This window comes from Hippopotamus amphibius, chromosome 8 (assembly GCF_030028045.1).
Source record: "Hippopotamus amphibius kiboko isolate mHipAmp2 chromosome 8, mHipAmp2.hap2, whole genome shotgun sequence".
Lineage (NCBI taxonomy): Eukaryota > Metazoa > Chordata > Mammalia > Artiodactyla > Hippopotamidae > Hippopotamus > Hippopotamus amphibius.
In genome coordinates this window covers 137,041,405-137,068,392 of record NC_080193.1, presented here as the reverse complement: position 1 = coordinate 137,068,392, position 26,988 = coordinate 137,041,405, and the positions used below count along the sequence as shown (strand labels likewise).

Sequence of the window (26,988 nt, the reverse complement as noted above, 5' to 3'; positions counted from 1 at the left end):
AGACAAGACAAAAGCTTAATCTACCAGCAGAAAATTAAAATTTTACTTTATTTGAATCATGATTTCAATCATTTTGGTTTTCTGTATTATCTTCCCTCCTGAAGCTCTCATTAGGAGTAGAAATGATAGAGAAAGAAAGGGAAAAGAATTAAATTTTTTCATTGTGCTTTCAGCAGTTCTGACAAACTAAGAGCACTAAGGATGGCTAAGTAGCCAGGAAAGAGGGATGATAGAAGGGGGTAGTGAACAATGTCACTGGGAGAAAATATAAAAGAGAGCATTCCTTGGGCTTCCCTGGTGGCGCAGTGGTTAAGAATCCGCCTGCCAATGTAGGTGACACAGGTTAGATCCCTGGTCCAGGAAGATCCCACATGCTGCAGTACAACTAAGCCTGTGCACCACAACTACTGAGCCAGTGCTCTAGAGCCAGCAAGCCACAATTATTGAGCCCATGTGCCACAATTACTGAAGCCTGCGTGCCTAGGGCCCATGCTCCGCAACAAGAGAAGCCACTGCAATGAAAAACCTGTGAACGGCAACGAAGAGTAGCCCCAGCTCGCCGCAACTAGAAAAAGCCCCCGTGCAGCAACAAAAGTCCAACACAGCCAATAAATAAATAAATTTATAATAAATAAATAAATAAATAAGAGCATTCCAAAAAGTAACTTCAGAATACTGGTACCCAAAATGTAATTAATTCTATTAAGGTTCCAGTGATGCTAGTACTGATAAAATTATAGGTGTGTATAATCCAGAAAATCAAGAACATCACTTGTTTCAATTACTATTTAATAGTTGTTTATATTATCAGTATTTATCCCAATTCATATTTTAAATGTAAACATTTATGTGCAAGGTAGCCACTGTAATTTTCTCCCAAGGAGGTCTAGAACTCAAGTACCCTATTGACAGCACCAGTATGTAAACCACTTTGGAGAATAAAGAGTATAAAATAGACATTTTGCTCAGTGCTTATATATCATTAGCACTTAATGTTGGTGAATAATGATGACTTCACAAGAAAAGCCCTAATTGACTGGTAGCCCACCCCTGCTTCTGTTGTGAGGAAATACCTGTGGAGGCTGTGAGCACATGCAGCCGAGGAGCTTTAATGCAGGATAGCTGGGGAAAGATTAGCAGCTGAAACAAAGGTTTAAGAATTTAATCAAGAAGTAGGCTAAGTTGAGCTCCTTCACAATGTCACCTTCATGGGAGTACGACTCCCACGCTATTAAACTGTATAACTAAATAATCAACACACAAGTCTCAGATGTCTGGAAAACTCAAAACAAGAGTATAGTGTTAATATAAACCTATGCAGTACATATTAAGAAGCTTTGGCCATTTGTGGTTTGTCTTCAAAGTATTAAATATTTTTGAAGAAAAACATAGAAGGATTAAAGGAATAAATTCTTTGCTGTAAAATACCCTCTTTTAATATTTATAGGATTATATTTAATGTAATGAAAAGGAATTTCTTTTCATCTAATACATCTCTAAAATAGCAATTGATTGAAAATGTTACATATACACACACTCACAAACAAACAGTTTTCCTTATTCACAAAGGATATGTCTTAGGTCACATTACATAGCAAATACCTCAGATACTGTACTGTGCCTTTGATAAGTAGAGAATAGTAGTAGATAGAGCCAGATTTATAAGAAATGATGAGGGAGATTAAGAATATGGGTTCTTATTCTAAAACTAGCTGCCTAAAAATAGACAACCTAAACTAGAGATGGCAAATATATAACAAGGACCCCTAAATTATGAAACCATAAATTTGCAGGATTTCTTAGCCACACATACACATTAGACTATACGTCATTATCCTTGCAAACACGTCTATAGCTATTTGCAAATGGTCTAATAAAATATGAACAAATTCAGAAAAATACTTTAAATCTTTCAAATTTACAATATACTCTAAGCAGACTATACATAACTATCGAGTTACCACTCACTTCAGAAAAAAAGTCATGAATAAATTTATATATCAAAATAAATTGATGTGGGTCACATATAAAAATCATGTGAAACAATTAAAATAAAGAAATATGGAGCCTCATTTAATAGTTTATTTTAGGAATAAAGGTAATTCCATTATTAAAGACTGTTTAAAAATATTATCTTATTTGGTTCTTATTTTTAGGATACCCAGGAAAGAATAGAACAATTCATTATGAAATGTGCATAGGTGGCAAAGATAGTCAATTAGGGAATAAAATTTTACTATTGGCTATTTTTTCCTGGAATCTTCAGTATTACTCTATCTGCCTAATTCCCACCCTGTAATAACCAAAGTGTTTGGCAGGCAGAAGATACAATTTTAAATGGATCCTACGTAATTAATTAACTTCACTAATTATTACCAATGGACCAAATACCACTTAGGCTTGCCCCATCAAGTGGGCAACAACACTAAATTGCACAAAAGTTAACTACCAATGATAGCAGGAAAAACCCTTCTTTCTTTTTCAAATAAAAGACATTTGGAATAAGGAAACAATAAGGTCATTCATTCTGTGGCGCAGCAGAGACAAGAATTTAAAATGAAAGAAGGTGAGGTTATATTAAAACTACTCTCCCTGGGACAGAGCCTTTCTTTTTTGTGGAAATAAATCTGTCTAATGGGAATTTACTGACTACAAAATTTTTCAAATTTTTGTAAAATTATTTGGAAAACTATTGTTATATGAGTACTAATTATCGAATTCCTTACTGCTTCATAATAGGGTAGCCTTGACATTTTTTTATATAGTCATGATTAAGTGAGTAAATATGCCCTAGTCTTCCAGTTAATAAACATCTTCCTCCATTCAGTCACCTAAAAAGCAAGGCTCCACAGTATGTTTACTTCCGTAACATAGCTGTTAAAAGCCCAGACACTTGTGGGTTTGAATTCCTGCTCTTACACTTGCTACTCACAGCTGGAGCAAGTCAATCTTTTGTGCTTTAGTTTCTTTATCCATAAGATGGAGATGATAATAGTAGTTACCTAATTGAGTAACTTCAAAAATTAATTCATTCTCCATTATTTGACCTACCTCATGCAAATGTTCAAACTCCATCTCCAATCACTCTTTACCCCCATGCACACAGTCCCAATGTTAGCCACACCATATTTGCCATTCCAGAATACAGCAGATCCTTCCTTCTTTGCCTTCAGAACTCTCATTCATCCTTCTAAGCCCATCTTTGTCTTTGTGAAGCCAAAACTTTTGTTTCTCTCAGCAGAATTCATTTTTTCCATCTAATGGCAATTTTTGGAGATAAAAGATCAGAAAGAAAAAGATCTAAGCCTAATTTTTGGCTTTTTGTTTATTTTTTCAAATTAGTTTTTACTTTGGTTGCAAAATACTGTATCATAATTACAGGATTGGCACTTACTACCTTCCATTTTTTAGTGAAAAACACTTTTGACATTACAATGATTATGGTCAGAAAAGCATTTTAGTTATCTTAAGAGCTCAGGAATGCATTGGGTGAAATGAAGAAAGTGGAAGGGTATTGCCATAAATAAAATTATGTTGTATGACAGCTTTGTGCTAGGTATCTTACTTACAGTATCTCTGGACTTTGGCTCCATAATATATTAAGTGGTCCCCAAAAGAAATAAACTAGTAAACCAAATTTTTTTGTCTCAAATAAAATGAGTAAAAGAATATCAAGATAGAGGTATAATTTTCCCTATTAAATCCCTAACTTAAAAGTATTTCACTCTCTGCTAAAAGCAATATAGAATAAAGAAAATGTCTTTTTAAGTTAATTCATAGGCCAAGATTTAAATATTAGTTTAAATTTTCCATTAAAGTTTTAAATTTATGAATTTAAATATCATATTCCTGAATATCAGATTAAAATGTAACTAGATTTATCTTAGTACAGTACAACATAATTATAAACTCCTGTATTTACATGTTAAATATTTGAAAGGTAATTAAATATTTGATGAGTTAATTATGCACCTAATTACATTATATACACTTAACTTCTTACGTGATTAGGGACATATTATCAAATTATATATAAATGAGATCCAATGCAAGCACTTTTTAGTACTTATCTAGTTTAAGAAAAAGTGCTAGACAGATACCATGGTGGGATGCAAATACATGTAAGACAAAGATTTGTCCCTCAACAAGCTTATAATAAAATAAGAATAAGAAATATATACATAATAATAATATAAGAAATGATGTAAATTCAGGAGAGATCTGGAGGAGGAAGATAATTATTCTTCCAGGAGGGATCAAGTAACGTTAATGGATGGGCAGAATGGACATTCTATTCTTTGTGGAGAAAATGAGAAGGCACCAATTTGGTATACAGCAACTAAAAGGTTTTGACCACAAAGTCTTTAATAATATTGTTGAGGTTTTTATGTTCTCAGACTGTAGAAAAATAGCAGGTATTATTTTAGAAATACATGCTAAAAACATGGAAAACAAACAGCCTCTCTCTCACTAAAGAAGTTCTTTACATATCAATGATTTGGGGGAAAATTTAACCTGTGAGAAGGAATGCACGCTATAACAAGTGTAAAGTTAGGTAACAAAGGAATATGAAGGGTAAAAGTACAGGCATTCTATACCATATACAGAAATTAACTCAAAATGGATCAAAGACCTAAATGTAAGCCCCAAAATTATAAATTAGAAAGAAACATAGGGAAAAGCTTTATGACATTGAATTTGGCAAGTATTTCCTGGAAATAACACCAAAAGCATAGGCAACAAAAGTAAAACTAAACAAATTGGACTACATCAAAAAATTAAAATTTTCTGTGTATCAAAGGACACAGTCAACAGAGTGGAAAGACAACTTACAGAATGGGAGAAAATATTTGCAAATCATATATCTGATAAGGAGTTAATATCTAGAACACATAAAGAACTCCTACAACTCAGCAAAAACATAAAAAATCCAATTAAACAATGCACAAAGAACTTGAATAAACATTTCTCCAAAGATGATATACAAATTGCCAACAAGCATATGAGAAAATGTTCAATACCACTAATTATTAGGAAAATGCAAATCAAAACCATAATAAGATGTCACCTCACACCCAATAGGATAGCTACAGCAGACACTGGCACAACAGTGTAAAGCAATTATACTCCAATAAAGAGTTTTTTTTAAAAAAGGAAAACCTGGAAACTGAAGTGTTGGTGAGGATGTGAAGAAATTGGAACCCTTGTGCAGTGTTGGTGGCAATGTAAAATTGTGCATCTGCTATGAAAAACAATATGGCAGTTTCTCTAAAAATTAAAATAGAATGACCCTATGATCCAGATATCTCACTTGTGGGTATATACTCAAAAGAACTGAAAGCAGAGTCTCCAAGAGATACTTTCACACTCATGCTCATAACAGCACTATTCATAATAGCCAAGAGATGAAAGCTATCATGTCCATCAACAAATGAATGGATAAACAAGATGTAGGATACACACAGAATGGATATTATTCATCCTTAAAAAGGAAAGCAATTCTAACACATGGCTACAACATGGATAAACCTTCAGGACATTATGCTAAGTGAAGTTAGTCACAAAAAGACAAATACTGCATGATTTCACTTATATGAGGTATCTAGAGTAGTTAAATTCATAGAAACAGAAGGTAGAATGGTGGTTGTAGGGGAAGAAGGAAATGAGGAGTTGTATTTTATAGGGTTTCAATCTTCCGAGATGAAAAAGTTCTGGAGACTGCTTACACAACATTGTGAATGTATTTAACACTATTGAACTGTACACTTAGAATTGGTTATGATGATAAATTTTATGTTATGCATATTTTACCACACAAAAAATTGTTTTTAATGTTTAGAAAAAAACCAATTCAGTTGTTTGACAGAACTGCCTTGACTGGAAATTGATCCATTCAGTCAAAATGGCTAAAATAATAGCGTATCATCTTTAGCTATTGAATGTTCATCTCTATATTATCATCTAATGATTAATAGGACATACTATTTTAAGTGATATTACTTTGCTGTTATGCCTGCAGAAAATATAACAATGGTCATGTCTGAAAAAATAAAATAATCAATAAATTTTTAAAAAGTGCAGGCGTCCATTCTGAGAAAAGTGTGAATGTTCACAAGAGTGAACAATGAAGAGATAAGGGAGGTGATTAAGAATAACCAAAGAGGCACTTGGTTATTTTTATCAGGGTCATGTGGAAACTGACCCCACCTATCCACCTATCCACCCAGGAGTTTCAGGCCCAGTACAGTGTTGCACACTCTTTAATGTTATTCTTTAGTCAGATTCTCTGAGAAACAGACTCTGGAATGCATCTGTCTTATCAAGGCCTCCACATACTTGCCACTTCATGTTCATTTGGTCAATACAGTGAACCAACATGATGCTCTGCAGAACAGCCACTCAGTCCAAACCCCTTTCGAGTCTATTATAAAGGATAGGAGAATTAATACAGCCTTGCAGCAAGACCATAAATGTATGCATTGTTGTACTTCCCAACAGAATGTTTACGTCTGGTACACCTTCTTGGTAGTAGTAGGAAGAAATGCATTTGCCAAGTCAACAGGTGCATACCATGTACCTGAGGTCATGTTAACCTGCTCTAAAAAGATTCTACATCTGAAACAGTAGCTGCAACTTATGCTACCACTTGGCTGAGCTTGCAGTAGTCCACGACCATCCTCTAGGCTTTGACAAGTTTCTGTAGTGGCCAGACTGGGACATACTTTAGATCTTTAAAGATGGCACTAATCTCTGCTATTTCCTGTCACATGCAATACTGATTTTCATTTACTATCATGGCTAAGGCAAGTACTTTCAGAGCCTTCCCACCCACTACAGTAGTTCTTAACTCCACAGGCTAGGAAACCAATGTGATGGTCCTGCCAATTACCAGGTAGGTCTATTGATACTGTTCAGGAAACAGGAAAATGATCAATGAGTGTGTCAGATTCCTCAGGAAACAGACACTGGGACAGAGGTTTGTGTTCAGGGAGTCTGTTGAAGAGAGCTGTCAGCAGTAACACCTGTGAGGAAATATGGGCTGCAGCATTTGGTAGAAGTTGAATTATGGTACATTTGCAATACAGGCCTCAGTTGATTCCACAGGAGGCTCTGAAGCTGAGACAGCCCTTCAGAATTATACCACATCCAGGCAAGACTCTGTGCCTTTATACTTCTTCACTGATCACTTACTGAATTCAGTATGCCACAGGAGAGGGAGCTCCCTTCGGCTGAAGGTAATTTCTGGGGAAGAACACAGGTGTGAGCTAACTGCAGGCAACACCAATGGCAACTAGGGAAATAAGTGCCTCAATCTTTAAAAGGGGATATTGCTGGCTCATCGAAAAAACCACCACTATGGTTGCCAGATTTAGCAAATAAAAGATAATAAATTAAAATGCGGTATGGCATATCTATACTAAAAATTATTCATTGTTTATCTAAAGTTCAAATTTAACTGAGCATTGTGTGTGTTATCTGGCCATTCTATCCACTACACATGTATTAAAGAACAAGTACAAGAAAGAACTTTCAGAATATTAATACATTCCTCCTTTCGTAATTTTATATATTAAACATCACTAATCCCACATGGATGTGAGAGAGCAAAAATAAAAATGGGTCAAACTCAACCAATTGGATTGTGGGAAAGACAGTATACAGAAAGGGACAGAATTAGAGCAGTGGCAGTGAAAATGAAAAGGATGAGAGGAGACACCCTGAGAGAAAGTCAAATAACTTACTAACTGCATGATGTATAAAAATAGATGAACAAAATCTAGTAAAATTGCATTCTCTTGATTTCAGGTAATAGAAGAAGAGAAAGAAAACTGGCACAAGATATATGTAAAACAAAAGAATAAAAAGGTTCAGAGAGAGAAAATTACACCTTTGACATATCATTCATCAGAATGTATAGTATATGTCAATATATTAATATACTACACCAAACTGTTAATGTTGGTCAAGTGACCATTTTCCATTAAATATACTGCACCTGAGACTTTATAGATTTTTTTTTAACCACCTGGCATTTCTGCAACTGTCCTCAGGGTGAGAAATCATATCAGTAATTCTATTAATTAAATATATACACATAAATCCTGAGAAACACTAATTTTCAAATTAAAAATCTTAATTGAAAGAAGAGTTTATAAAATGTGTGTTTGTCTTCAAAAGCAATTCCCAATTCTATTTCATTTAAAATAAATATCTGAGTCTGTAACTATTAAAATACATGACACTTCAGATTTTAAAGGGAGAGGGCAACTACCAGGCACTGGTGGGGGACCTCAGACACCTAAGGGGATGGGAGGAACCCCCAAGCTACCAGATAGGACATGGGGGGAGTGAGGGGGGAGAAGTGGAGATGGGACAGAACCACCACCCTTAAGGGGTTGCTGGGGGAGGGGAGGGGTTCTCAAACTCAGGAGGGGTCCACCCAAAGAGAGGTGCTCAGTGGGGATGGTGAGGGACCCTTGGAGGATCTGAGGGACAGAGGAAACATGGCCAGCATTTCCCCCACCCACTCAGGTCCCTGTGAGCCTGCTGGGGTCTCCGGCCTGATCTTCCACACTCTGAGACCCCCCCCCAGCTGTGCTAAGCCTAAGCCCCACCTCTGCCTAAGCCCTTCCCCCCACAGCCAAGGGCTTTTCTGGCATTTTTTTCCTCTTTTTGCTATTGTGGTTCTGTTTTACCTTGTTGTTGTTGTTTCATTTATATTTTTATTTTTTCTAATATATTTTTTATCTTTTAATTTTACTTTTTCTTTGTTATTGCTCTGCTCCTTTTTTTTTTTTTTTTTTTTTTTTTGACACTCCATATAGCTTGCAGGACCTTGGTTCCCATGCTGGGAGTCAGGCCAGAACGCCTATGGTGGGAGCACCAAGTCCAAACGACTGGACTAACAGAGAGCCTCAGACTGCAGGAAATATTAACTGGAGTGAGGTCTTCCTGAGGCCTTCATCTTGGCACCAAGACCTGGCTCTACCCAACTGCCTGCAAACTCCAGTGCTGGAAGCCTCAGGCCAAACAACCAGTAAGAAAAGCACACAGCCCCACACATTAAAAAAAAATGAGATGACCAAAAAAACATGTTATGGGTGAAAGAGAAAGGTAAAAACCTTTAAGATCAAATAAGTGAAGAGGAAATAAGCATCCCACCTGTAAAAGAACTCACAGTGATGATAGTAAAGATGATCCAAAATCTCAGAAATAGAATGGAGACACAGATTGAGAAAATACAAGAAATGTTTAACAAAGACCTAGAAGAACTAAACAACAAAGAGTGATGAACAACACAATAACTGAAATAAAAAATACACTAGAAGGAATCAATAGCAGAATAACTGAGGCAGAAGTGAGAATAAGTGACCTGGAACATAAAATGGTGGAAATACCTGCCAAGGAACAGAATACAGAAGAAAGAATGAAAAGAATTAAGGACAGTCTCAGAGATGTCCAGGACAACATTAAATGTACCAACATTCATAATATGGAGGTCCCAGAAGAAGAAGAGAAAGAGAAAGAATATGAGAAAATATTTGAAGAGATCATAGTCGAAAACTTATCTAACATGGGAAAGGAAATAGCCACCCAAGTCCAGGAAGCGCAGAGAATTCCATCAGGAAAAACCCTAGGAGAAACACACCAAGACACACATTAATCAAACTAACAAAAGCTAAACTCAAAGAAAAAATATTAAACAGCAGCAAAGGAAAAGCAACAAATAACATACAACGGAATCCCCATAAGGTTATCAGCAGATTTTTCAGCAGAAACTCCGCAAGCTGGAAGGGAGTGGCAGGATATATTTAAAGTATTGAAAGGGAAAAACCTATAACCAAGATTACTCTACCCAGCAAAGATCTCATTCAGATTCAGTGGAGGAATCAAAAGCTTCACAGATAAACAAAAGCTAAGAGAATTCAGCACCACTAAGCCAGCTTTACAACAATTGTTAAAGGAACTTCTCTAGGTGGGAAACACAAGAGAAAAAAAGACCCACAAAAACAAACCCAAAACAATAAACAAACTGGTAATAGGAACATACATATAATAATTACCTTGAATGTAAATAGATTAAATGCTCCAACCAAAAGACACAGACAGGCTGAGTGGATACAAAAACAAGACCCATATACATGCTTCCTATAAGAGACCCACTTCAGACCTAGGGACACATACAGATTGAAAGCAACAAGATGCAAAAAGATATTCCATGCAAATGGAAATCAAAAGAAAGCTGGAGTGGCAATACTCATATAGGATAAAATAGACTTAAAAATAAAGACTGTTACAAGAGACAAGGAAGGACTATACACAATGATCAAGAGATCAATCAAACAAGAAGATATAACAACTATAAATATTTATGCATGCAACAAAGAAGTACTTCAATACATAAGTCAAATGCTAACAGCCATAAAAGGGGAAATGGACAGTAACACAATAATAGTGAGGGACTTGAACACCCCACTTACACCAATGGACAGATCATCCAGGCAGAAAATAAATAAGGAAACACAAGCTTTAAATGACACAATAGACCAGATAGATTTGGGTGAAATTTATAGGACATTCCACCTGAAAGCAGTAGAATATACTTTCTTCTCAAGTGCACACAAAACATTTTCTGAAATAGATCACAACTTGGGTCACAAATCAAGCCTCGCAAAATTTAAGAAAATTGAAATCATATCAAGCATCTTTTCTGACCACAAAGCTATGAGATTAAAAATCAATTATAGGAAAAATAAAACTGTAAAAAATGCAAACACATGGAGGCTAAACAGTGCACTGCTAAATAACCAAGAGATCAAAGAAGAAATTTAAAAATACATAGACACAAATGACAATGAAAACATGATGCCCAAAATCTATGGGATGCAGCAAAAGTAGTTCTAAGAGGGAAGTTTATAGCAATTCAATCTCACCTCAAGAAACAAAAAAAATCTCAAATAAACAATCTCACCTTACACCTAAAACAACCAGAGAAAGAAGAACAAAGAAAACCCAAGGTTAGTAGAAGGAGAGAAATCATAAAGATGAGAGCAGAAATAAATGAAACAGAAACAAAGAAAACAACAGCAAAGATCAATAAAACTAAAGTTGGTTCTTTAAGAAGATAAACAAAATTGATAAACCTTTAGCCAGACTCATTAAGAAAAAAAAGGAAAGGACACAAATCAATAAAATTAGAAATGAAAAAGGAGAAATCACAACTGACACCACAGAAATATAAAGGATCATAAGAAACTATATGCAACTATATGCATATAACTACAAGCAACTTTATGCCAATAAAATGGACAACCTCAGAGAAATGGACAAATTTTTTAAGAAAGGTACAAATTTCCAAAACTGAACCAGGAAGAATTACAAAATATAAACAGACCAATCACAAGTAATGAAATTGAAATTGTAATTAAAAATCTTCCAATAAACAAAAGTCCAGGACCAGTTGGCTTCACAGGCAAATTGTATCAAACATTTAGAGAAGAGCTAACACCTATCCTTCTCAAACTCTTCCAAGAAATTGCAGATGGAGGAACACCTCAAATTCATTCTACTAGGCCACCATCACCCTGATACCAAAACCAGACAGAGATATCAAATAAAAGATAACTACAAACCAATATCACTGATGAACATAGACACAACATCCTCAACAAAATACCAGCAAACAGAATCCAGCAACACATTAAAAGGATCATACAACATGATCAAGTGGGATTTATCCCAGGGATTCAAGGATTCTTCAATATATGCAAATCAATCAATGTGATACACCATATTAACAAATTAAAGAATGAAAACCATATGATCATCTCAATAGATGCAGAAAAAGCTTTTGACAAAATTCTACACCTATTTATGATAAAACTCTCCAGAAAGTGGGCATAGAGGGAAACTACGTACCGTAAAGGCCACGTATGACAAACCCACAGCCAACATCATTCTCAATGTGAAAAACCAAAAGCATTCCCTCTAATATCAGGAACAAGAGAAGGATGCCCACTCTCACCACTCTTATTCAACATAGTTTTGGAACTCCTAGCCATGGCAATCAGAGAAGAAAATGAAATGGAAGGAACACAAATTGGGAAAGAAGTAAAACTCATTGTTTGCAGATGACATGATACTACACATAGAAAATCCTAAAGATGCCACCAGAAAACTACTAGAGCTAATCAATGAATCTGGTAAAGTTTCAGGACACAAAATTAATGCACAGAAATCTCTCGCATTCCTATACACTAACAATGAAAGATCAGAAAGATAAATTAAGGGAACAATCCCATTTACTATCACAACAGAAAGAATAAAATACCTAGGAATAAACTACCTAAGGAGGCAAAAGACCTGTACTCAGAAAACTATAAAACATTGATGAAAGAAACCAAAGATGACAAAAACAGAGGGAGAAATATACCATGCCCTTGGATTGGAAGAATCAATTTTGTGAAAATGACTATACTACCCAGAGCAATCTACAGATTCAATGCAATCCCTATCAAATTACTAATGGCATTCTACACAGAATTAGAGCAAAAAAATTTACAATTTGTATGGAAATACAAAAGACCCTGAATAGCCAAAGCAATCTTGTGAAGGAAAAAGGAGCTGGAAGAATCAGGCTCCCCAACTTCAGACTATACTACAAAGCTACAGAAATCAAGACAGTATAGTACTGGCATGAAAACAGAAATATAGAAGAATGCTAAAGGATAGAAAGCCCAGAGATCAAGCCACGCACCTATGGTCACCTAATCTATGACAAGGGAGGCAAGAACATACAATGGAGAAAAGACAGCCTTTTCAATACATGGTGCTGGGAAAACTGGACAGCTACATGTAAAAGAATGAAACTGAAACACTATGTAACACCCTACACAAAAAGAAATGCAAAATGGATTAAAGACCTAAATATAATACCGGACACTATAAAACTCAGAAGAAAACATAGGAAAAACACTGTTTGACATAAACCACAGCAAGATCTTTTTTGACCCACCTCCTAGAGTAATGAAAATAAAAACAAAAATAAACAAATGGGACCTAAGTAAACTTAAAAAGCTTTTGCACAGCAAAGGAAACCATAAACAAGATGAAAAGACAACCCTCAGAATGGAAGAAAATATTTGCAAATGAAGTAGAGGACAAAAGATTAATCTCCAAAATATACAAACAGTTCATGGAGGTCAATAGCAAAAAACAACCCAATCAAAAAATGGGCGGAAGACCTAAATAGACATTTCTCCGAAGAAGACATACAGATGGCCAAGAGGCACGTAAAAAAGATGCTCAACCTCACTAATTATAAGAGAAATGCAAATCAAAACTACAATGAAGTATCATTTCATACCAGTGAGAATGGCCATCATCAAAAAATCTACAAACAATAAATGCTGGAGAGGGTGTGGAGAAAAGGGAATGCTCTTGCACTGTTGGTAGGAATATAAATTGATACAGCCACTGTGGAGACCTGTATGGAGATTCCTTAAAAACCTAAAAATAGAACTACCATATGACCCAGCAATCCCACTACTGGGCATATACCCTGAGAAAACCATAATTCAAAAGGACACATGTATCCCAATGTTCATTGCAGCACTATTTACAGTAGCCAGGACACAGAAACAACCTAAAAGACCAATAACAGATGAATGGATAAGGAAGATGTGGTACATATATACAATGGAATATTACTCATCCATAAAAAGGAATGAAATTCAGTTATTTTTAGTGAGGTGGATGGACCTAGAGTCTGTCATACAGAGTGAACTAAGTCAGAAAGAGAAAAACAAATATCATATGTTAACACATATATGTGGAATCTAAAAGTGGTACAGATGAACCTATTTTAGGGCAAGAATAGAGATGAAGACATAGAGAATAGACATGTGGACAAAGGGAGGGAAGGGAAGGGTGGGACAAATTAGGAGATTAGGATCGACATGTATACACTACCATGTGTAAAATAGATAGCTAGTGGGAACCTTCTGTATAGCACAGGGAGCTTAGCTCAGCCTAGATGGGTGGAATGGGGGGTAAGGGAGGTCCAAGAGGGAGGGGACATATGAATACATATAGCTGATTCACTTCGTTGTATACCAGAAACTAACACAACATTGTAAAGCCATTATACTCCAATAAAACAATAAAATAGTTGATAAATAGACAAATAAATAAATAAAATATCTGTTGGTATTTTTGTCTACATTACTAAAAATGCTCTTAAAAAGTGGTACTCTTTTCCTTTAATTACACAAAAGGAGAAGCTACCATCACCATTACCCTCAATAATGCCACCTTTCTCTCTGGCGCTCTCCCACTTACCCCCATTATATTATATTATGCTACCAGTTGATTTTTCCTGAACCATGATACCCACCTCATTGCCCCTGCATTATTTTCTGATTCAGGGTAATCAATCTGGAAACCATTAACAGGTCTATTAATTATTTGCATGCATCACAATAGAATCCTCCACAGCATCCTCAAATGCTGGAATGTTTATCTAGTATGATCTGGGAGCAGAACAAATATTTATAAAGTCAACATAAATAAGGTTTTTCTTCTTTCTTTCAAAATTCTAAAATGTAATGTTACATTTGCACTGTATGATGTTAATTTCAATCACGAGTGACTTAGTCACAATTATTCACTTCTGGGATTAAAATACCCACCATAGACATCAGCAAACAGAATAAAATCTTATTTATCCAGCTATGTTTTGCCAACCAGAAACCTATTTTAATAGTTATTGGACATTGTTATGTGTATTCCTTAACCATGCTCAGTAAAAGGAAATGTAAGTAAAACATGTTGATACAATAATTAAAATGACCTTAGTAAATCTTATTTTTGTATTATGTATTTTCCATTCAAAGGGACCATTCAGTGGGAGAAAATATTCACCAACAAAGCAACTGACAAAGGATTAATCTCCAAAATATACAAACAGCTCATGCAGCTCAATATCAAAAAAACAAACAACCCAATCCAAAAATGGGTGGAAGACCTAAATAGACATTTCTCCAAAGAAGACATGCAGATGGCTAACAAACACATGAAAAGATGCTCAGTGTCACTAATCATTAGAGAAATGCAAATCAAAGACACAATGAGGTATCACCTCACACCAGTCAGAATGGCCATCATCAAAAAATCTAACTCGAGGGAGGGTGGGGGGGGGGAGTCAAGGGAGGGAGGGAATACGGGGATATGTGTATAAAAACAGATGATTGAATTTGGTGTACCCCCAAAAAATAATAAATAAATAAAAAACAAGTAAGAAAAAATCCTCCAACTGGCCAAAAGATAGGACAAGGAAATGATATAAAATTGCAGGCATCAAAACCAAAGACAGATTAAGAGCCAAATAACACTGATGTGGTTCAGAGATTAGCAAAATGGTATCTATGTTTTAAAAATAAAACTTTTCAATAATCTCCCAGTTGACTAGCAAAATGGTAGCTATTTAACTGTTTCCTTGCTGCTGTGCTAAGTGTTTGTTTCTCATTCTAACCCTAATCATGTACATATTTAGAAATTCTGAAGAAAAATGATAGTGTCTCATTTGATCTAGACAGATTTAAAATAAACAATAAAGCACAATTCTAATGAAAAAAAATCTAGAAACAATAAATGCTAGAGAGGGTGTGGAGAAAAGGGAACCCTCTTGCACTGTTGGTGGGAATATAAATTGACACACCCACTGTGGAAAACAGTTTGGAGGTTCCTTAAAAATCTAAAAATAGAAGCACCATATGACCCAGCAATCCCACTGCTGAACATATATCTTGAGAAAACCGTAATCCAAAAAGAAACATGTACCATCATGTTCACTGCAGCACTATTTACAATAGCCAGGACATGGAAGCAACCTAAATGCCCATCAACAGATGAATGGGAAAAGAAGATGTGGCACATATATACAATGGGATATTACTCAGCCATTAAAAGGAATGAAACTGAGTTATTTGTAGTGAGGTGGATAGACCTAGAGTCTGTCATACAGAGCGAAGTAAGCCAGAAAGAGAAAAACAAATACCGTATGCTAACTTATATATATGGAACCTAAAAAAAAAATGGTACTGATGAACCCAGTGGCAAGACAAGAATAAAGATACAGATATAGAGAACAGACTTGAGGACATGACGTTGGGGGAGGAGGGGGGTAGGAAGGGGAAGCTGGTATGAAGTGAGAGAGTAGCACTGACATATATACACTACCAAATGTAAAATATTTAGCTAGTGGGAAGCTACTGCATAACATAGGGAGATCAACTCGATGATGGGTGATGACCCAGAGGGGTGGGATAGGGAGGGTAGTTGGGAGGCTTAAGAGGGATGGGATATGGGGATATATGTATAAATATAGCTGATTCTGTTATACAGCAGAAACTGGCACAACAGTGTGAAGCAATTATATTCCAATAAAGATCTGGAAAAAAATGCAAAAAAAGAAAAAACAAACAAACAAAAAACAAAGGGACCATTCAGTATTTCATTGTAGTTATTTATAAATTACTGTTGGGGAAGCTGGGATGAAAAGGGAGAGTAGCATAGACATATATATACTACCAACTGTAAAATAGCCAGTGGGAAGTTGCTGTATAACAAAAGGAGATCGACTCGATGATGGATGATGCCTTAGAGGGCAGGGACAGAACGGTGGGGGGCAGTCGAGGGAGGGAGGGAATATGCGGATATCTATATAAATACAGCTGATTGACTTTGGTGTACCTCAAAAACTGGTACAAGAGTGTAAAGCAATTATATTCCAATAAAAAATAAAATGAAATAAAAACAAAATAAACCAACCAAACAAACAAAAATAATAAATTACTGTTAACTTCCAATTATCTGTGTGTGGCTTTTCCCTGGAATTGAGTATATTTTCACACTAAATTCTTGCTTTATTAGGTTTTCTTGTGTGAGTTTAGAGAATATAAGCAAAGCTTAAGTCATGGTATGGCATTAAGTAGGACAGTAAATACACTGCTGAAAAAAGAAAGTAAAAGCATTTCAAATCTAAAGAAAAATTAGCTTTATTTTACCCATTACTGGGTTAGATTTTTTAAGTTTCTGCTCTCTTCATTTTGTGTAACAACTATGGATAGCGTGCAAACTGAGCTCACCCAGTAAGTATTACCTTTCCAGACCTTGGGTGTTTTCTGTGCATTGAGCAAAATGTCAAGCACAGAGTGGGTATAGTTGTTGAAAGTTGTATCTAAATAGTATATTAACTCTTCTGTTACTTAATTGTTGTAGCTACAGATAAGATCCAAGGATAATGAAGTTAACTGTAATTTAAGCAGTTACCTTATAATTCTTAGGGGAATACACACTTTTCAGCTGCAGTAGATTATTAGGAGCTATCTGATTAGTTTCACTTAAGATGATTTGGGTTTCACTTTTCAACAAAACAATGAAAAATACCAAATACCTTGTATCTCACTGGTAATAATTTCTTGTTAAAAAATAAAAACAGGGCTTCCCTGGTGGCGCAGTGGTTGAGAATCCCCCTGCCAATGCAGGGGACACGAGTTCATGCCCTGGTCCGGAATGATCCCACATACCATGGAGCTACTAAGCCCATGCGCCACAACTACTGAGCCTGCACTCTAGAGCCTCAAGCCACAACTATAGAGCCCACGTGCCACAGCTACTGAAGCCCGCATGCCTAAAGTTCATGCTCCACAACAAGAGAAGCCACAGCAATGAGAAGCCCATGCACCGCAACGAAGAGCAGCCCCCGCTCCCTGCAACTAGAGAAAGCCTGTGCACAGCAACAAAGACTCAACGCAGCCAATAAATAAATAAACAAAAATAAATGTATATATAAATAAAATTTATTTTAAAAAAAAATTTTTAAATGAACTAATGGTGTGTATACGTTAAATTGTGGTGTAATAATAATTGTCAATACTTATGTAACTCTTACGCCAGGTACTATTCGAAGTATTTTTCCCTTATTTCTCATAAAAACTTTAGGAAATATATTCCATTGTTATCCTTATTTTAACAACAGATAAAACTGAGGCACAGATAAGAAACTAGCTAAAGCTTCCATAGCAATTCAGGGACAAAACTGATATTTGAACTCAGTACAATCTGGTTTCAGAGCCTCTACATTTCACCGGTGCTAGACCATCCTACCTCTCTGTTGAATTATCTGACCTTCTTTCCATTGAAGAGACCACACACAAATGATGCTTCCAGCCCTCTCTCATATATATCTCAGTAAAACTAGAATACCAGTTGTCCTTAAGTTCCTTCCAGTACTCTGACAACATAGGCTGAATTAGATGCCCCTCCTGTCCTCCCCGTCACATAACACCCATTAACACCCAATATGCAGGACTGTCATAATTACCTTTTTATGCCCCAATTAATTGTAATTCCTTAAAGGAAGAATTATTAAAAGACCGGCACACAACACAGTACAGGAATATAGAACAGGTTCAATAAATGTCTTTTGAATGAATTAATGCTTTTCATTGTTCGTAGGACTGCCTACTGGCACTCCAGACTACACCAAAACAGTCACATCCCTACCACCACCACCACCATTATTCTGATATCAACTTTTGCAACTCTTCACATTGCAGCAAACTTCACATTTCTCTTTGAAATACCAATAGGTATTCCCTTCCCCCCAAATAGTCTTACCTTCTAAATCTTCTTTCTCAAAGTGTGTTTTGAGAATAGAACGAGTTCCACCTCTATCCACAACTGCCTCCTCATCATTTCTCTGTAGAATAGAGAAAGAAGACTAAATGATAGTACACATATTCTCTTAATTTCAGCAAATAAACTTTAATGTGATCTAATAATTTAGAGGTTTACTTCAGTAACATAAACCTACTTGTACATGACTATTCTATATGATTATCAAGTGTTAGTTTACAAAAGGGGAAACTAAGATTAATTTGACCGCACATTCGGAGAAGGAATGTCATTTGATTTTCCACAAAATCGAAGGCAGTCAAACATTACAGTTGGCATCATTTGTTAGTAAGATGAAAAATATAAAACAAACAGTTATCCTGTCAATTTAGTAATATGCATTTTTATCTCTGATAAAGAATTCTTGTTAACAAGATGACATCTTGAACTATACAAGGAAAATATGAAAATCATTAGTATTAACACCACTACTGCTACCCCAGGGAGAAATAATTTCATTGCCATTATAAATAGGGTTGGGGGGAACTAATCTCTTGAAAGCAATTAGTAGCAATTATTAGGTAAACAACAACTCTAATGACTTTGCTTCAGTGTAATGCATTTTATTCAAACTAAACTGTAAATTACAATCATGTGCATTAAACCTTCACTCAGTTTCTATAAATTTTTTTACCTATTTAGAAGGGCTGGGAATAGGCTCTGTCTTCTGAACATTGCACACGTATTTGAAATAGTATACGCAGTGATTTGGTACTCAACAAAATAATAGGGGAGGTGTGAGCATAATCCATTTCGACCTTGCAGGAATGGACAAAATACAAAATACTGAATGAAGTGAAATACAAATTACTTACAACTTTTATCTGATTGTGAACACTTAGGTAAAAATTGCCTTAAAAGCAAACACTGAGTACAAAAGGAGAAATGAAAAAGACTAAAGTTAAATGAATCTTCTAAGATCTATTTCTAAGCCTATTCTAATTTATGACTATTTGAAAAGTAAAACATTTTTGTTTCTTTTTTGAAAGCTTTTTAATTCCTGAACATAATCTTCATAAAGATTTGTCCTTCACATTTGGCAAATCCATACTTTCAACTGTAGAATTATAGACATATTTCAACCTAAAAAGATCAGCTCTCATATGCTTCAAATGCAGCAAAATATGCAGCAGAAGGACGTGTTTTATAGCCTGTAGTCCTGTTGTCTTTCTGACAACTTGAGCTGACACAAGTCAGGGCAAAGTTTTTGAAATCAAAGTTAAAGAAACTTACACTATAAATGAGAGGAAATGAGAGAAAAATTTTAAATGAAGATAGACTTCAGAACCCATTGCTCTTCTGTTTGGCAAAGTTTAAGAAAATCTGTTGGTTTAAGTAATAATAGCAATAGAAAAACTGAAGTCGAGACATATAATTTTCCTGAACCAGATAAATGCAAGTTTCAGCCTATTTTGAATCTGTTCTTGATACATTTACAAATCAAATTTATCCTCTGTGCAAGACATTTTCAAATATATGTCACATTAGAACACAACTGCGCCCTCTGGGGTGTTGTAGGAAGAATGCCAAAAGCAGTCATGCATCCTTGTTCAAAGGTCAGAAGGAACACTATTCCACTATAACTCAAAATGGCAGTCTCTAAAAACAGTTGCAAAGTGGAAAGCTTCATACAGGAAATATGGAGATGTTTTCCCCTATACAATAAATGTTTGATTTTGATTTCGAGGACCTGAAATAATTTTCTACTTATGCAAAATGGTTTTTCCCCTTATTTATATAAAGCATATATACTGTCCACATACAAAAGATAATTCTATTGAATAGGTAATGCTAAGATAAAATGAAATTTTGCAGCAGAAGTAGAAATGGAATCTAAATAGGAAATAGCTGATTATTTAATTACTATGCAGGTCACAAGCAGAAGTGACCTAATTTTTCTTTAAAAGAACTAGAAACTAGAATATGGATATAACCAATGTAAGTGACTCATTTTGTAGCTTCATATCATCCTCTTTAAATACTCTCTGGATGTTCCATAATTTCAGCTGAAAATTCCCAAGATACAGATTAATGCTAATTCATATACTGAAATTCCTCTACTTTGGCTATAGTTCAAAAGATTACTTCGATGTTATTCAAAAGTTTTTAACAGAGTGTTTCCTTCCCTCTTATTATCAAGAGCAAGTAAACATGAGGTGTGATGATGGGAATGCAAAGAGACATACAGCACTGGGTGCCTGTCTATGCAGTAATCCCAAATAGAGTAATAAGATAAATTTTTACTTCATTTTGAACTGTTACACTCTTTAGATTTGGTGAACATCAAATATACTAATGCACCCTAATTTCCGTATGTATTTACTCATCTAGGACCAAATTTTAGCACTGTGTAGGGAGAAAATACGTAAATATATCACGTTGCCTTTCAATACAATTCACCCTTGCTAGACTGTTGGGTAAATATTTATAAGATGATTGAGTCCACTAAATAGGGTAGGAGAATGTTTTAAATTTGGGGGGAACATGGCTCATAGTGAGAAATACATATCCCAACACAGTCACATATTCATATATATGTAATCAAAACACAAGTTTCACAAACCAGCATTTACTCTTTGTATAAATAATGCACTCTGATATTTTCTGTTCCAGGGTATACTATTTCATTGAGAAGTCCTAGTCACTATCCATTAAATTTATTTCAGGACTGAAAAATGGCTTATGACCTGCAGTTTGAAAAACATTGGTATAGACTATGGCCCTGAAACAGAGTAACAGTAACTAATTCACTCAGAAATTTCTTCTGGAATTGTTTGTAAATATCATTAGCTCTATGAATATGTGAAAAACACACTTTTCTGATTTACCACAACACTTCAGCACAGTTGTTAATGAAATAAACTTTTCTAGTTTTACAAACCAAAATGTAACAGTCATTCTGTGAGCAAAAAATTTCAAACTTCTTCATGTCATTTTGATAATTCTCATTTCATTTGAAAATGGATTAATAGAGGAAAAAGCAGTTCATTTTCAATTCAGAATTCTTTCTTCCCTAGAACTACTTATCATATTTTTAAAAAGTAACTACTTTTTCTGCACTTGTATTAGGTATGAGATATTAGGATAGTATGGTGTGCTATATATTCTCCACTAACCCTTACAGATCTACTTTCCACTCTTATTCACCATGCTCTGTATCTTTACAGACTGCATCACTAGGATCCCTTGCCTTTTAGCTTCCTATTGAGTTCAGCCAATGAGAGATAATGACAGAGGACTATAGAGTTGGGAGGAGAGAAACATGGCCCTATTGGGCCACAGTTTGGCAATGGCTGTGAACCTCTAGCAAAGAACAAAACTCTTGTCACATGACTCTTCTACAGCTATATAGATCTTGCCAGTTTGTATGAACTGCTCCCCCACCTTGCTCCTTTAGGCCTAGGAGTAGTGACAGTTTCTGACTGTTGCAGGTTTCTGGGATTTCACTAACCCTAGGTGATTACCCTTTATCCTGCCTACACTTTTAAAAACAGTTCCTTCATTAAATTCTTTTTATCACCCTTTTTGAGTGACCATCTCTTCCTTGCTATGACCTTGATTTACACATCACACTTATTTTAATGACTAAAAACCATGACATCAAGTTTCATAGAATAAACATATATCAAAATGGTAACTTACATATGTAACTTTGACTAAGAAATATCTATCAAAAAATACTGTTGAATGTTTAATTAGATCCATTTGTTTATATTAGCTTTTATTTCTTTTGCCCTAGGAGACAGTTCCAAAACAATATTGCTACCATTCATGTCAAAGAGACTTCTACCTATGTTCTCTTCTAGGAGTTTTATGATTTCAACTCTTACATTTTGGTCTTCACTCTATTTTGAGTTTATTTTTGTATATGCTGTGTGAAAATGTTTAATCTCATTCTTTTACATGCTGTGGTCCAATTTTCCCAGCACCGCTTATTGAAGAGTCTGTTTTGTCTCCATTGTTTCTTGCCTCCTTTATGATAGACTAATTGACCACAGGCATGTGGGTTTATTTCTGGGTTCTCTATTCTGTTCCATTGATGTATGTGTTTGTTTTTGTGTCAGTACCATGCTGTTTTGATCTCTATAGCTTTGTAGTATAGTCTGAAGTCAGGGAGCATGATACCTCCAGCTTTATTCTTTTTTCTCAAGATTGCTTTAGCAGCACTATTTACAATAGCCAAGATACAGAAGCAACCCAAGTGCCCATCAGCAGATGAATTGATAAAGAACATGTGGTATGTATATACAATGAAATATTACTCAGCCATAAAAAGAATGAAATTCTGCCATTTGCAACAACATGCATGGACCTAGAGAGTGTTATGCTTAGTAAAATAAATCAAAGACAAATACTATGTTTTCACTTATATATGGAATCTACAAAATAAAACAAATGAATGTATATAACAAAACAGAAACAGACTCACAGATATAGAAAACAAACTAGTGGTTACCAGTGGGGAGAGAGAAGGAGGAGTGGCAAGATAGGGTTATGGAATTGAGAAGATACAAACTACTATGTATAAAATAGATAAGCAACAAGGATATATGACACAGCACAGGGAAATGTAGCCAATATTTGTAATAAGTTTAAAAGGAGTATAATCAATACAAATATTGAATCACTATTCTGTATACCTGAAATTAATATAATATTATAAATCAACTATATTTCTTTTTTTTGTAAATCAACTATATTTCAATAAAAAATACACACCACCTGAATAAATAGTTACATCTGAATTTTGAAAAATATAGTCTCTATACAAACAATCTGTAACAATAAAATACAATTCAAAGAATGTTATTATTGACCAAAAAACTGTTAAATAAAAGTAGAAGAAAAAAAGGTGGGGAAGAGGCTCAATCATCAAAGAACTCTCAATAGCATAAATAACTCAAGAATGATTAATTTCTGAAAGAAATGAAAAATAGGGTATAAACTTCTGGATGTGTAAAAGGGAGTGAAAAAGAGTAACTAATCAAATATAAGTATTAAACACTTGCAAAGAACGTTCCCTATAACTGAAGGAATATATGTATATACTTCTACCCATGAGGCTCCACACAGAAATTACCTTTTAATTCAGCTTACAGGGTCTCTCTCAACCTATGGATTAATATCTTGGTTAACATTAATGAAACATTTTCCGGTATTGATTTAAGAAGTCGTAGAAACATATAGACACATGTATTTTATAAACATGACCTGAGAGCTCATTTCTTAAGTGTTTATTTCCAAGGGCTCCAAACTTGTCAATTCTCATTAATGTTAAAATACTTCACAGAATATTAAGGTTGATTTTTTTCACTTCACTAATGTTAAAACGTTTTTTCATAACTTGTAACATCTCACATACCACATGATTTTCATACTTTGCTTTAATAATGTGTTGCTAGTGTTTCATTAAAGACACGCAGAATTTTAACTTCTTGCTTTTCTTGCCCATTTCCTCATTACTTTTCATTTTAAATTATGAAAATAAGAAAACTGAACATTAACACTTGGATTCAATGTTAATATTAATCATATGCATCCATATTTACTCTGGAGGCATCCCATTTGTTTTTCATTTTTTCATTTAAACTAAAGTATTATACAAATGTAAAAAAGGTCAACTGCTTAACCTCTAATTGTATTACATTATATTACACAGGGCAATAGATGTGAAAGCATCAGCTCAGAGATTAACATTTCATAAGAGTTCAATAAATACTAGCTGAACTGAAATCTAAGCATATGTCAGGCTTAGCTTTGAGTTTCACTTAGCATATTATATTTTAATAAAATAAATGAACCCGTATATTTTCACTAGTACATTATTTCGAAATTAGGAATTTAAAATCTTGTATCTACTTTAAAATACAGACTAAACCATTTCCTGGTAATATAAGTTCAATCCCTCTATTTTATACACTGTATTAATTAACTCATTTGAAACATATTTAAAGTAGACCAATAAATCACTCTTTCTTCTTTCTGGTGATTTTTAATAAAAAAGCAGTGAGTCCATTTCTAAAGTGTCTAATTGGGGAGGTGGCAATTAGGTTTCATTTGCTTATATAAAGTAAATGTGTTATTTCATCTTTACACATACAACAAAAAATAGAACTGAGAATAAGAATTGGAGAGTAAAACCCTCTGTCATATGAAGAGGGATACGAAGGCATAAACTAAATCATCGTGTAAAAATTTTAATATTTTCCTCATCTCATTTACTTGGAAAACGCTACCCATACAAACTTAAAGACTTGTTGGGGGCTACACAGTTATGTCAGGGATGTTAGTCTGTTGAAATAAAGTAGTCCAGAGTCAAGTTGAAATACTGAAATGTTGAAATGTTGAAAAGCTAAGTGGTGAAAATCTTCCAATGCTAAGCTATTTCTAGATCAGGATTAATTACATTGCGACATACAGTACTGTACTTATTACTGCCACTGTGATCCAAGGAATACTATCTCTCCTGTTAGGCCTCAGAGGGGGCCTAATATCTGATGGTTGAAGGATAAAAAGTGTTTGAGAAGTTAAGAACAATTTAAATTAGCCTAAATATTTCACTGGGCAATGATACCTTCATAATTGAGTTCCTGCTTTGTTTGCCCACCTGATCATCCAGATTTGTTTGTTTGTATTGAATTCTGGACTTGACTCCTGCCCTGTCATTGAGTCCTCTTACAGCCTCATTTCTGCAGATGAATCCAATTTTGTACCCAGAAGAATGATGTTAACTGCTGCTAAATTTCCTATTGCTGCTTCATGCTGTCTTTATTCTCTTCATATTGCCTACATGTAAAATACCCTACAAGGCTCCATCTGTCTTGTAGGCCTTCTTTATTTGTCCTGCTGTGTTCTTCCCTAAGCATCTGCCACATCCCCATGAGCTTGTTTGGAGCTCAAGTCCAAATTCTTAGTGGTATAACCTGTCCTTCTGCTGCTGACGTTCCCTATAGGAGGTCAACATAAAGACAGTATTAGATAAATGCTAAGAGTTTGTATGTGGGACCACATACCTCCTGGATTTAAGTCCTGTTTCAATTAATTCCTAGCTGTGTGACTTTGCCATTTTATGTAATCTCTCTGCATCTCCAGTGACTTATTAATACACGTAAAGTTCTTGAGTTTGCCAAGCATGTATTAAGTTCTCAATAAATGTTATTTATAATATTGTTATTTATATAATTATTTTTACTATCAGAGCCACAAAAATCAATGACAGCTCCTTCCTTCAAGGATTTTATAGATTTCATATGAGGTACAACACACAATGGTATCCTGAAAGAAATTCATACAGGTGAAACTCATTCATAAAGATTATTATTTTTCTCCAAGAAAGTCAATAAAACCTCCATTAAAAGAGACACTCGAGTTGATTTTTAAAAGATCAATGCATCTTTCCCAGGCAGATAAGGGGACAAAGTGGTAGTCTGGACATACATATCAAGAAAAAAGCCTATTTATCTGAATAAGGGTGAAAAACATTACCAGGACCCAGAACAGGACTACTGATTTGGTTATCCTCACAATCCAAATGCCTAGAAAGTAAACTTCTCCTAAAACCTGTGACAGGATGACAAATTCTGATGTGAAAAAAGCAGAATTTCTAGAGAGTAGAAAAATAATAATTATATATATATAATATTCTTAAAGTTTAAAATTCTATGAATGGGTCAAAGTGTGGGCTGGAGAAATAAGAATGAAGGAACTGGGGAAAATATCTGAAATAATTATACAGAATATATCACAGAATAATGATATGAAAAATATGAAATAGATAATTTTTAAATGAAGGATAACATGATAAAGTCTAACATATACTTAATTGGAGTTCTAGAAGATGAGAATAGAGAAAATAAGGGAGAAGTACTGTTTGAAAATAGTAAGTGAAAAATTTTCCAGAATTGATAGAAAACATGAATTCTCAGATTCAGGAATCACAATGAATTGCAAACAGGATGATTAAGACAATTCACACGTACACATATCAAGTGAAACAGCAGAATGACCTGTTTTTAAAGCATCAAGGAGAAAAAAGATTACCTACAAAGGAATGACGAACTAACAAAAATAGAAGCCAGAAGACAGTAAAATAATATCTTCAGGATACTAAGAAAAAATAATTGTTAATCTAGAAGCAGGGCTTCCTAGGTGGCACAGTGGTTGAGAATCCACCTGCCAATGCAGGGGACATGGGTTCGATCCCTGCTCCAGGAAGATCCCACATGCCGCAGAGCACCTAAACCCATGAGC

General features: G+C 34.8%; 1 protein-coding gene across 1 annotated transcript in view; it reads right to left on the bottom strand.

The window, feature by feature from the left end:
* Positions 1-26,988, bottom strand: part of SLC4A10 (solute carrier family 4 member 10) — a 293,828-nt gene that overhangs the window by 179,494 nt on the left and 87,346 nt on the right. The window contains exon 2 of the mRNA XM_057745435.1: positions 18,682-18,763. Coding sequence (XP_057601418.1) covers positions 18,682-18,763 — 82 coding nt within the window. The remainder of the gene's footprint in view (positions 1-18,681; positions 18,764-26,988) is intronic.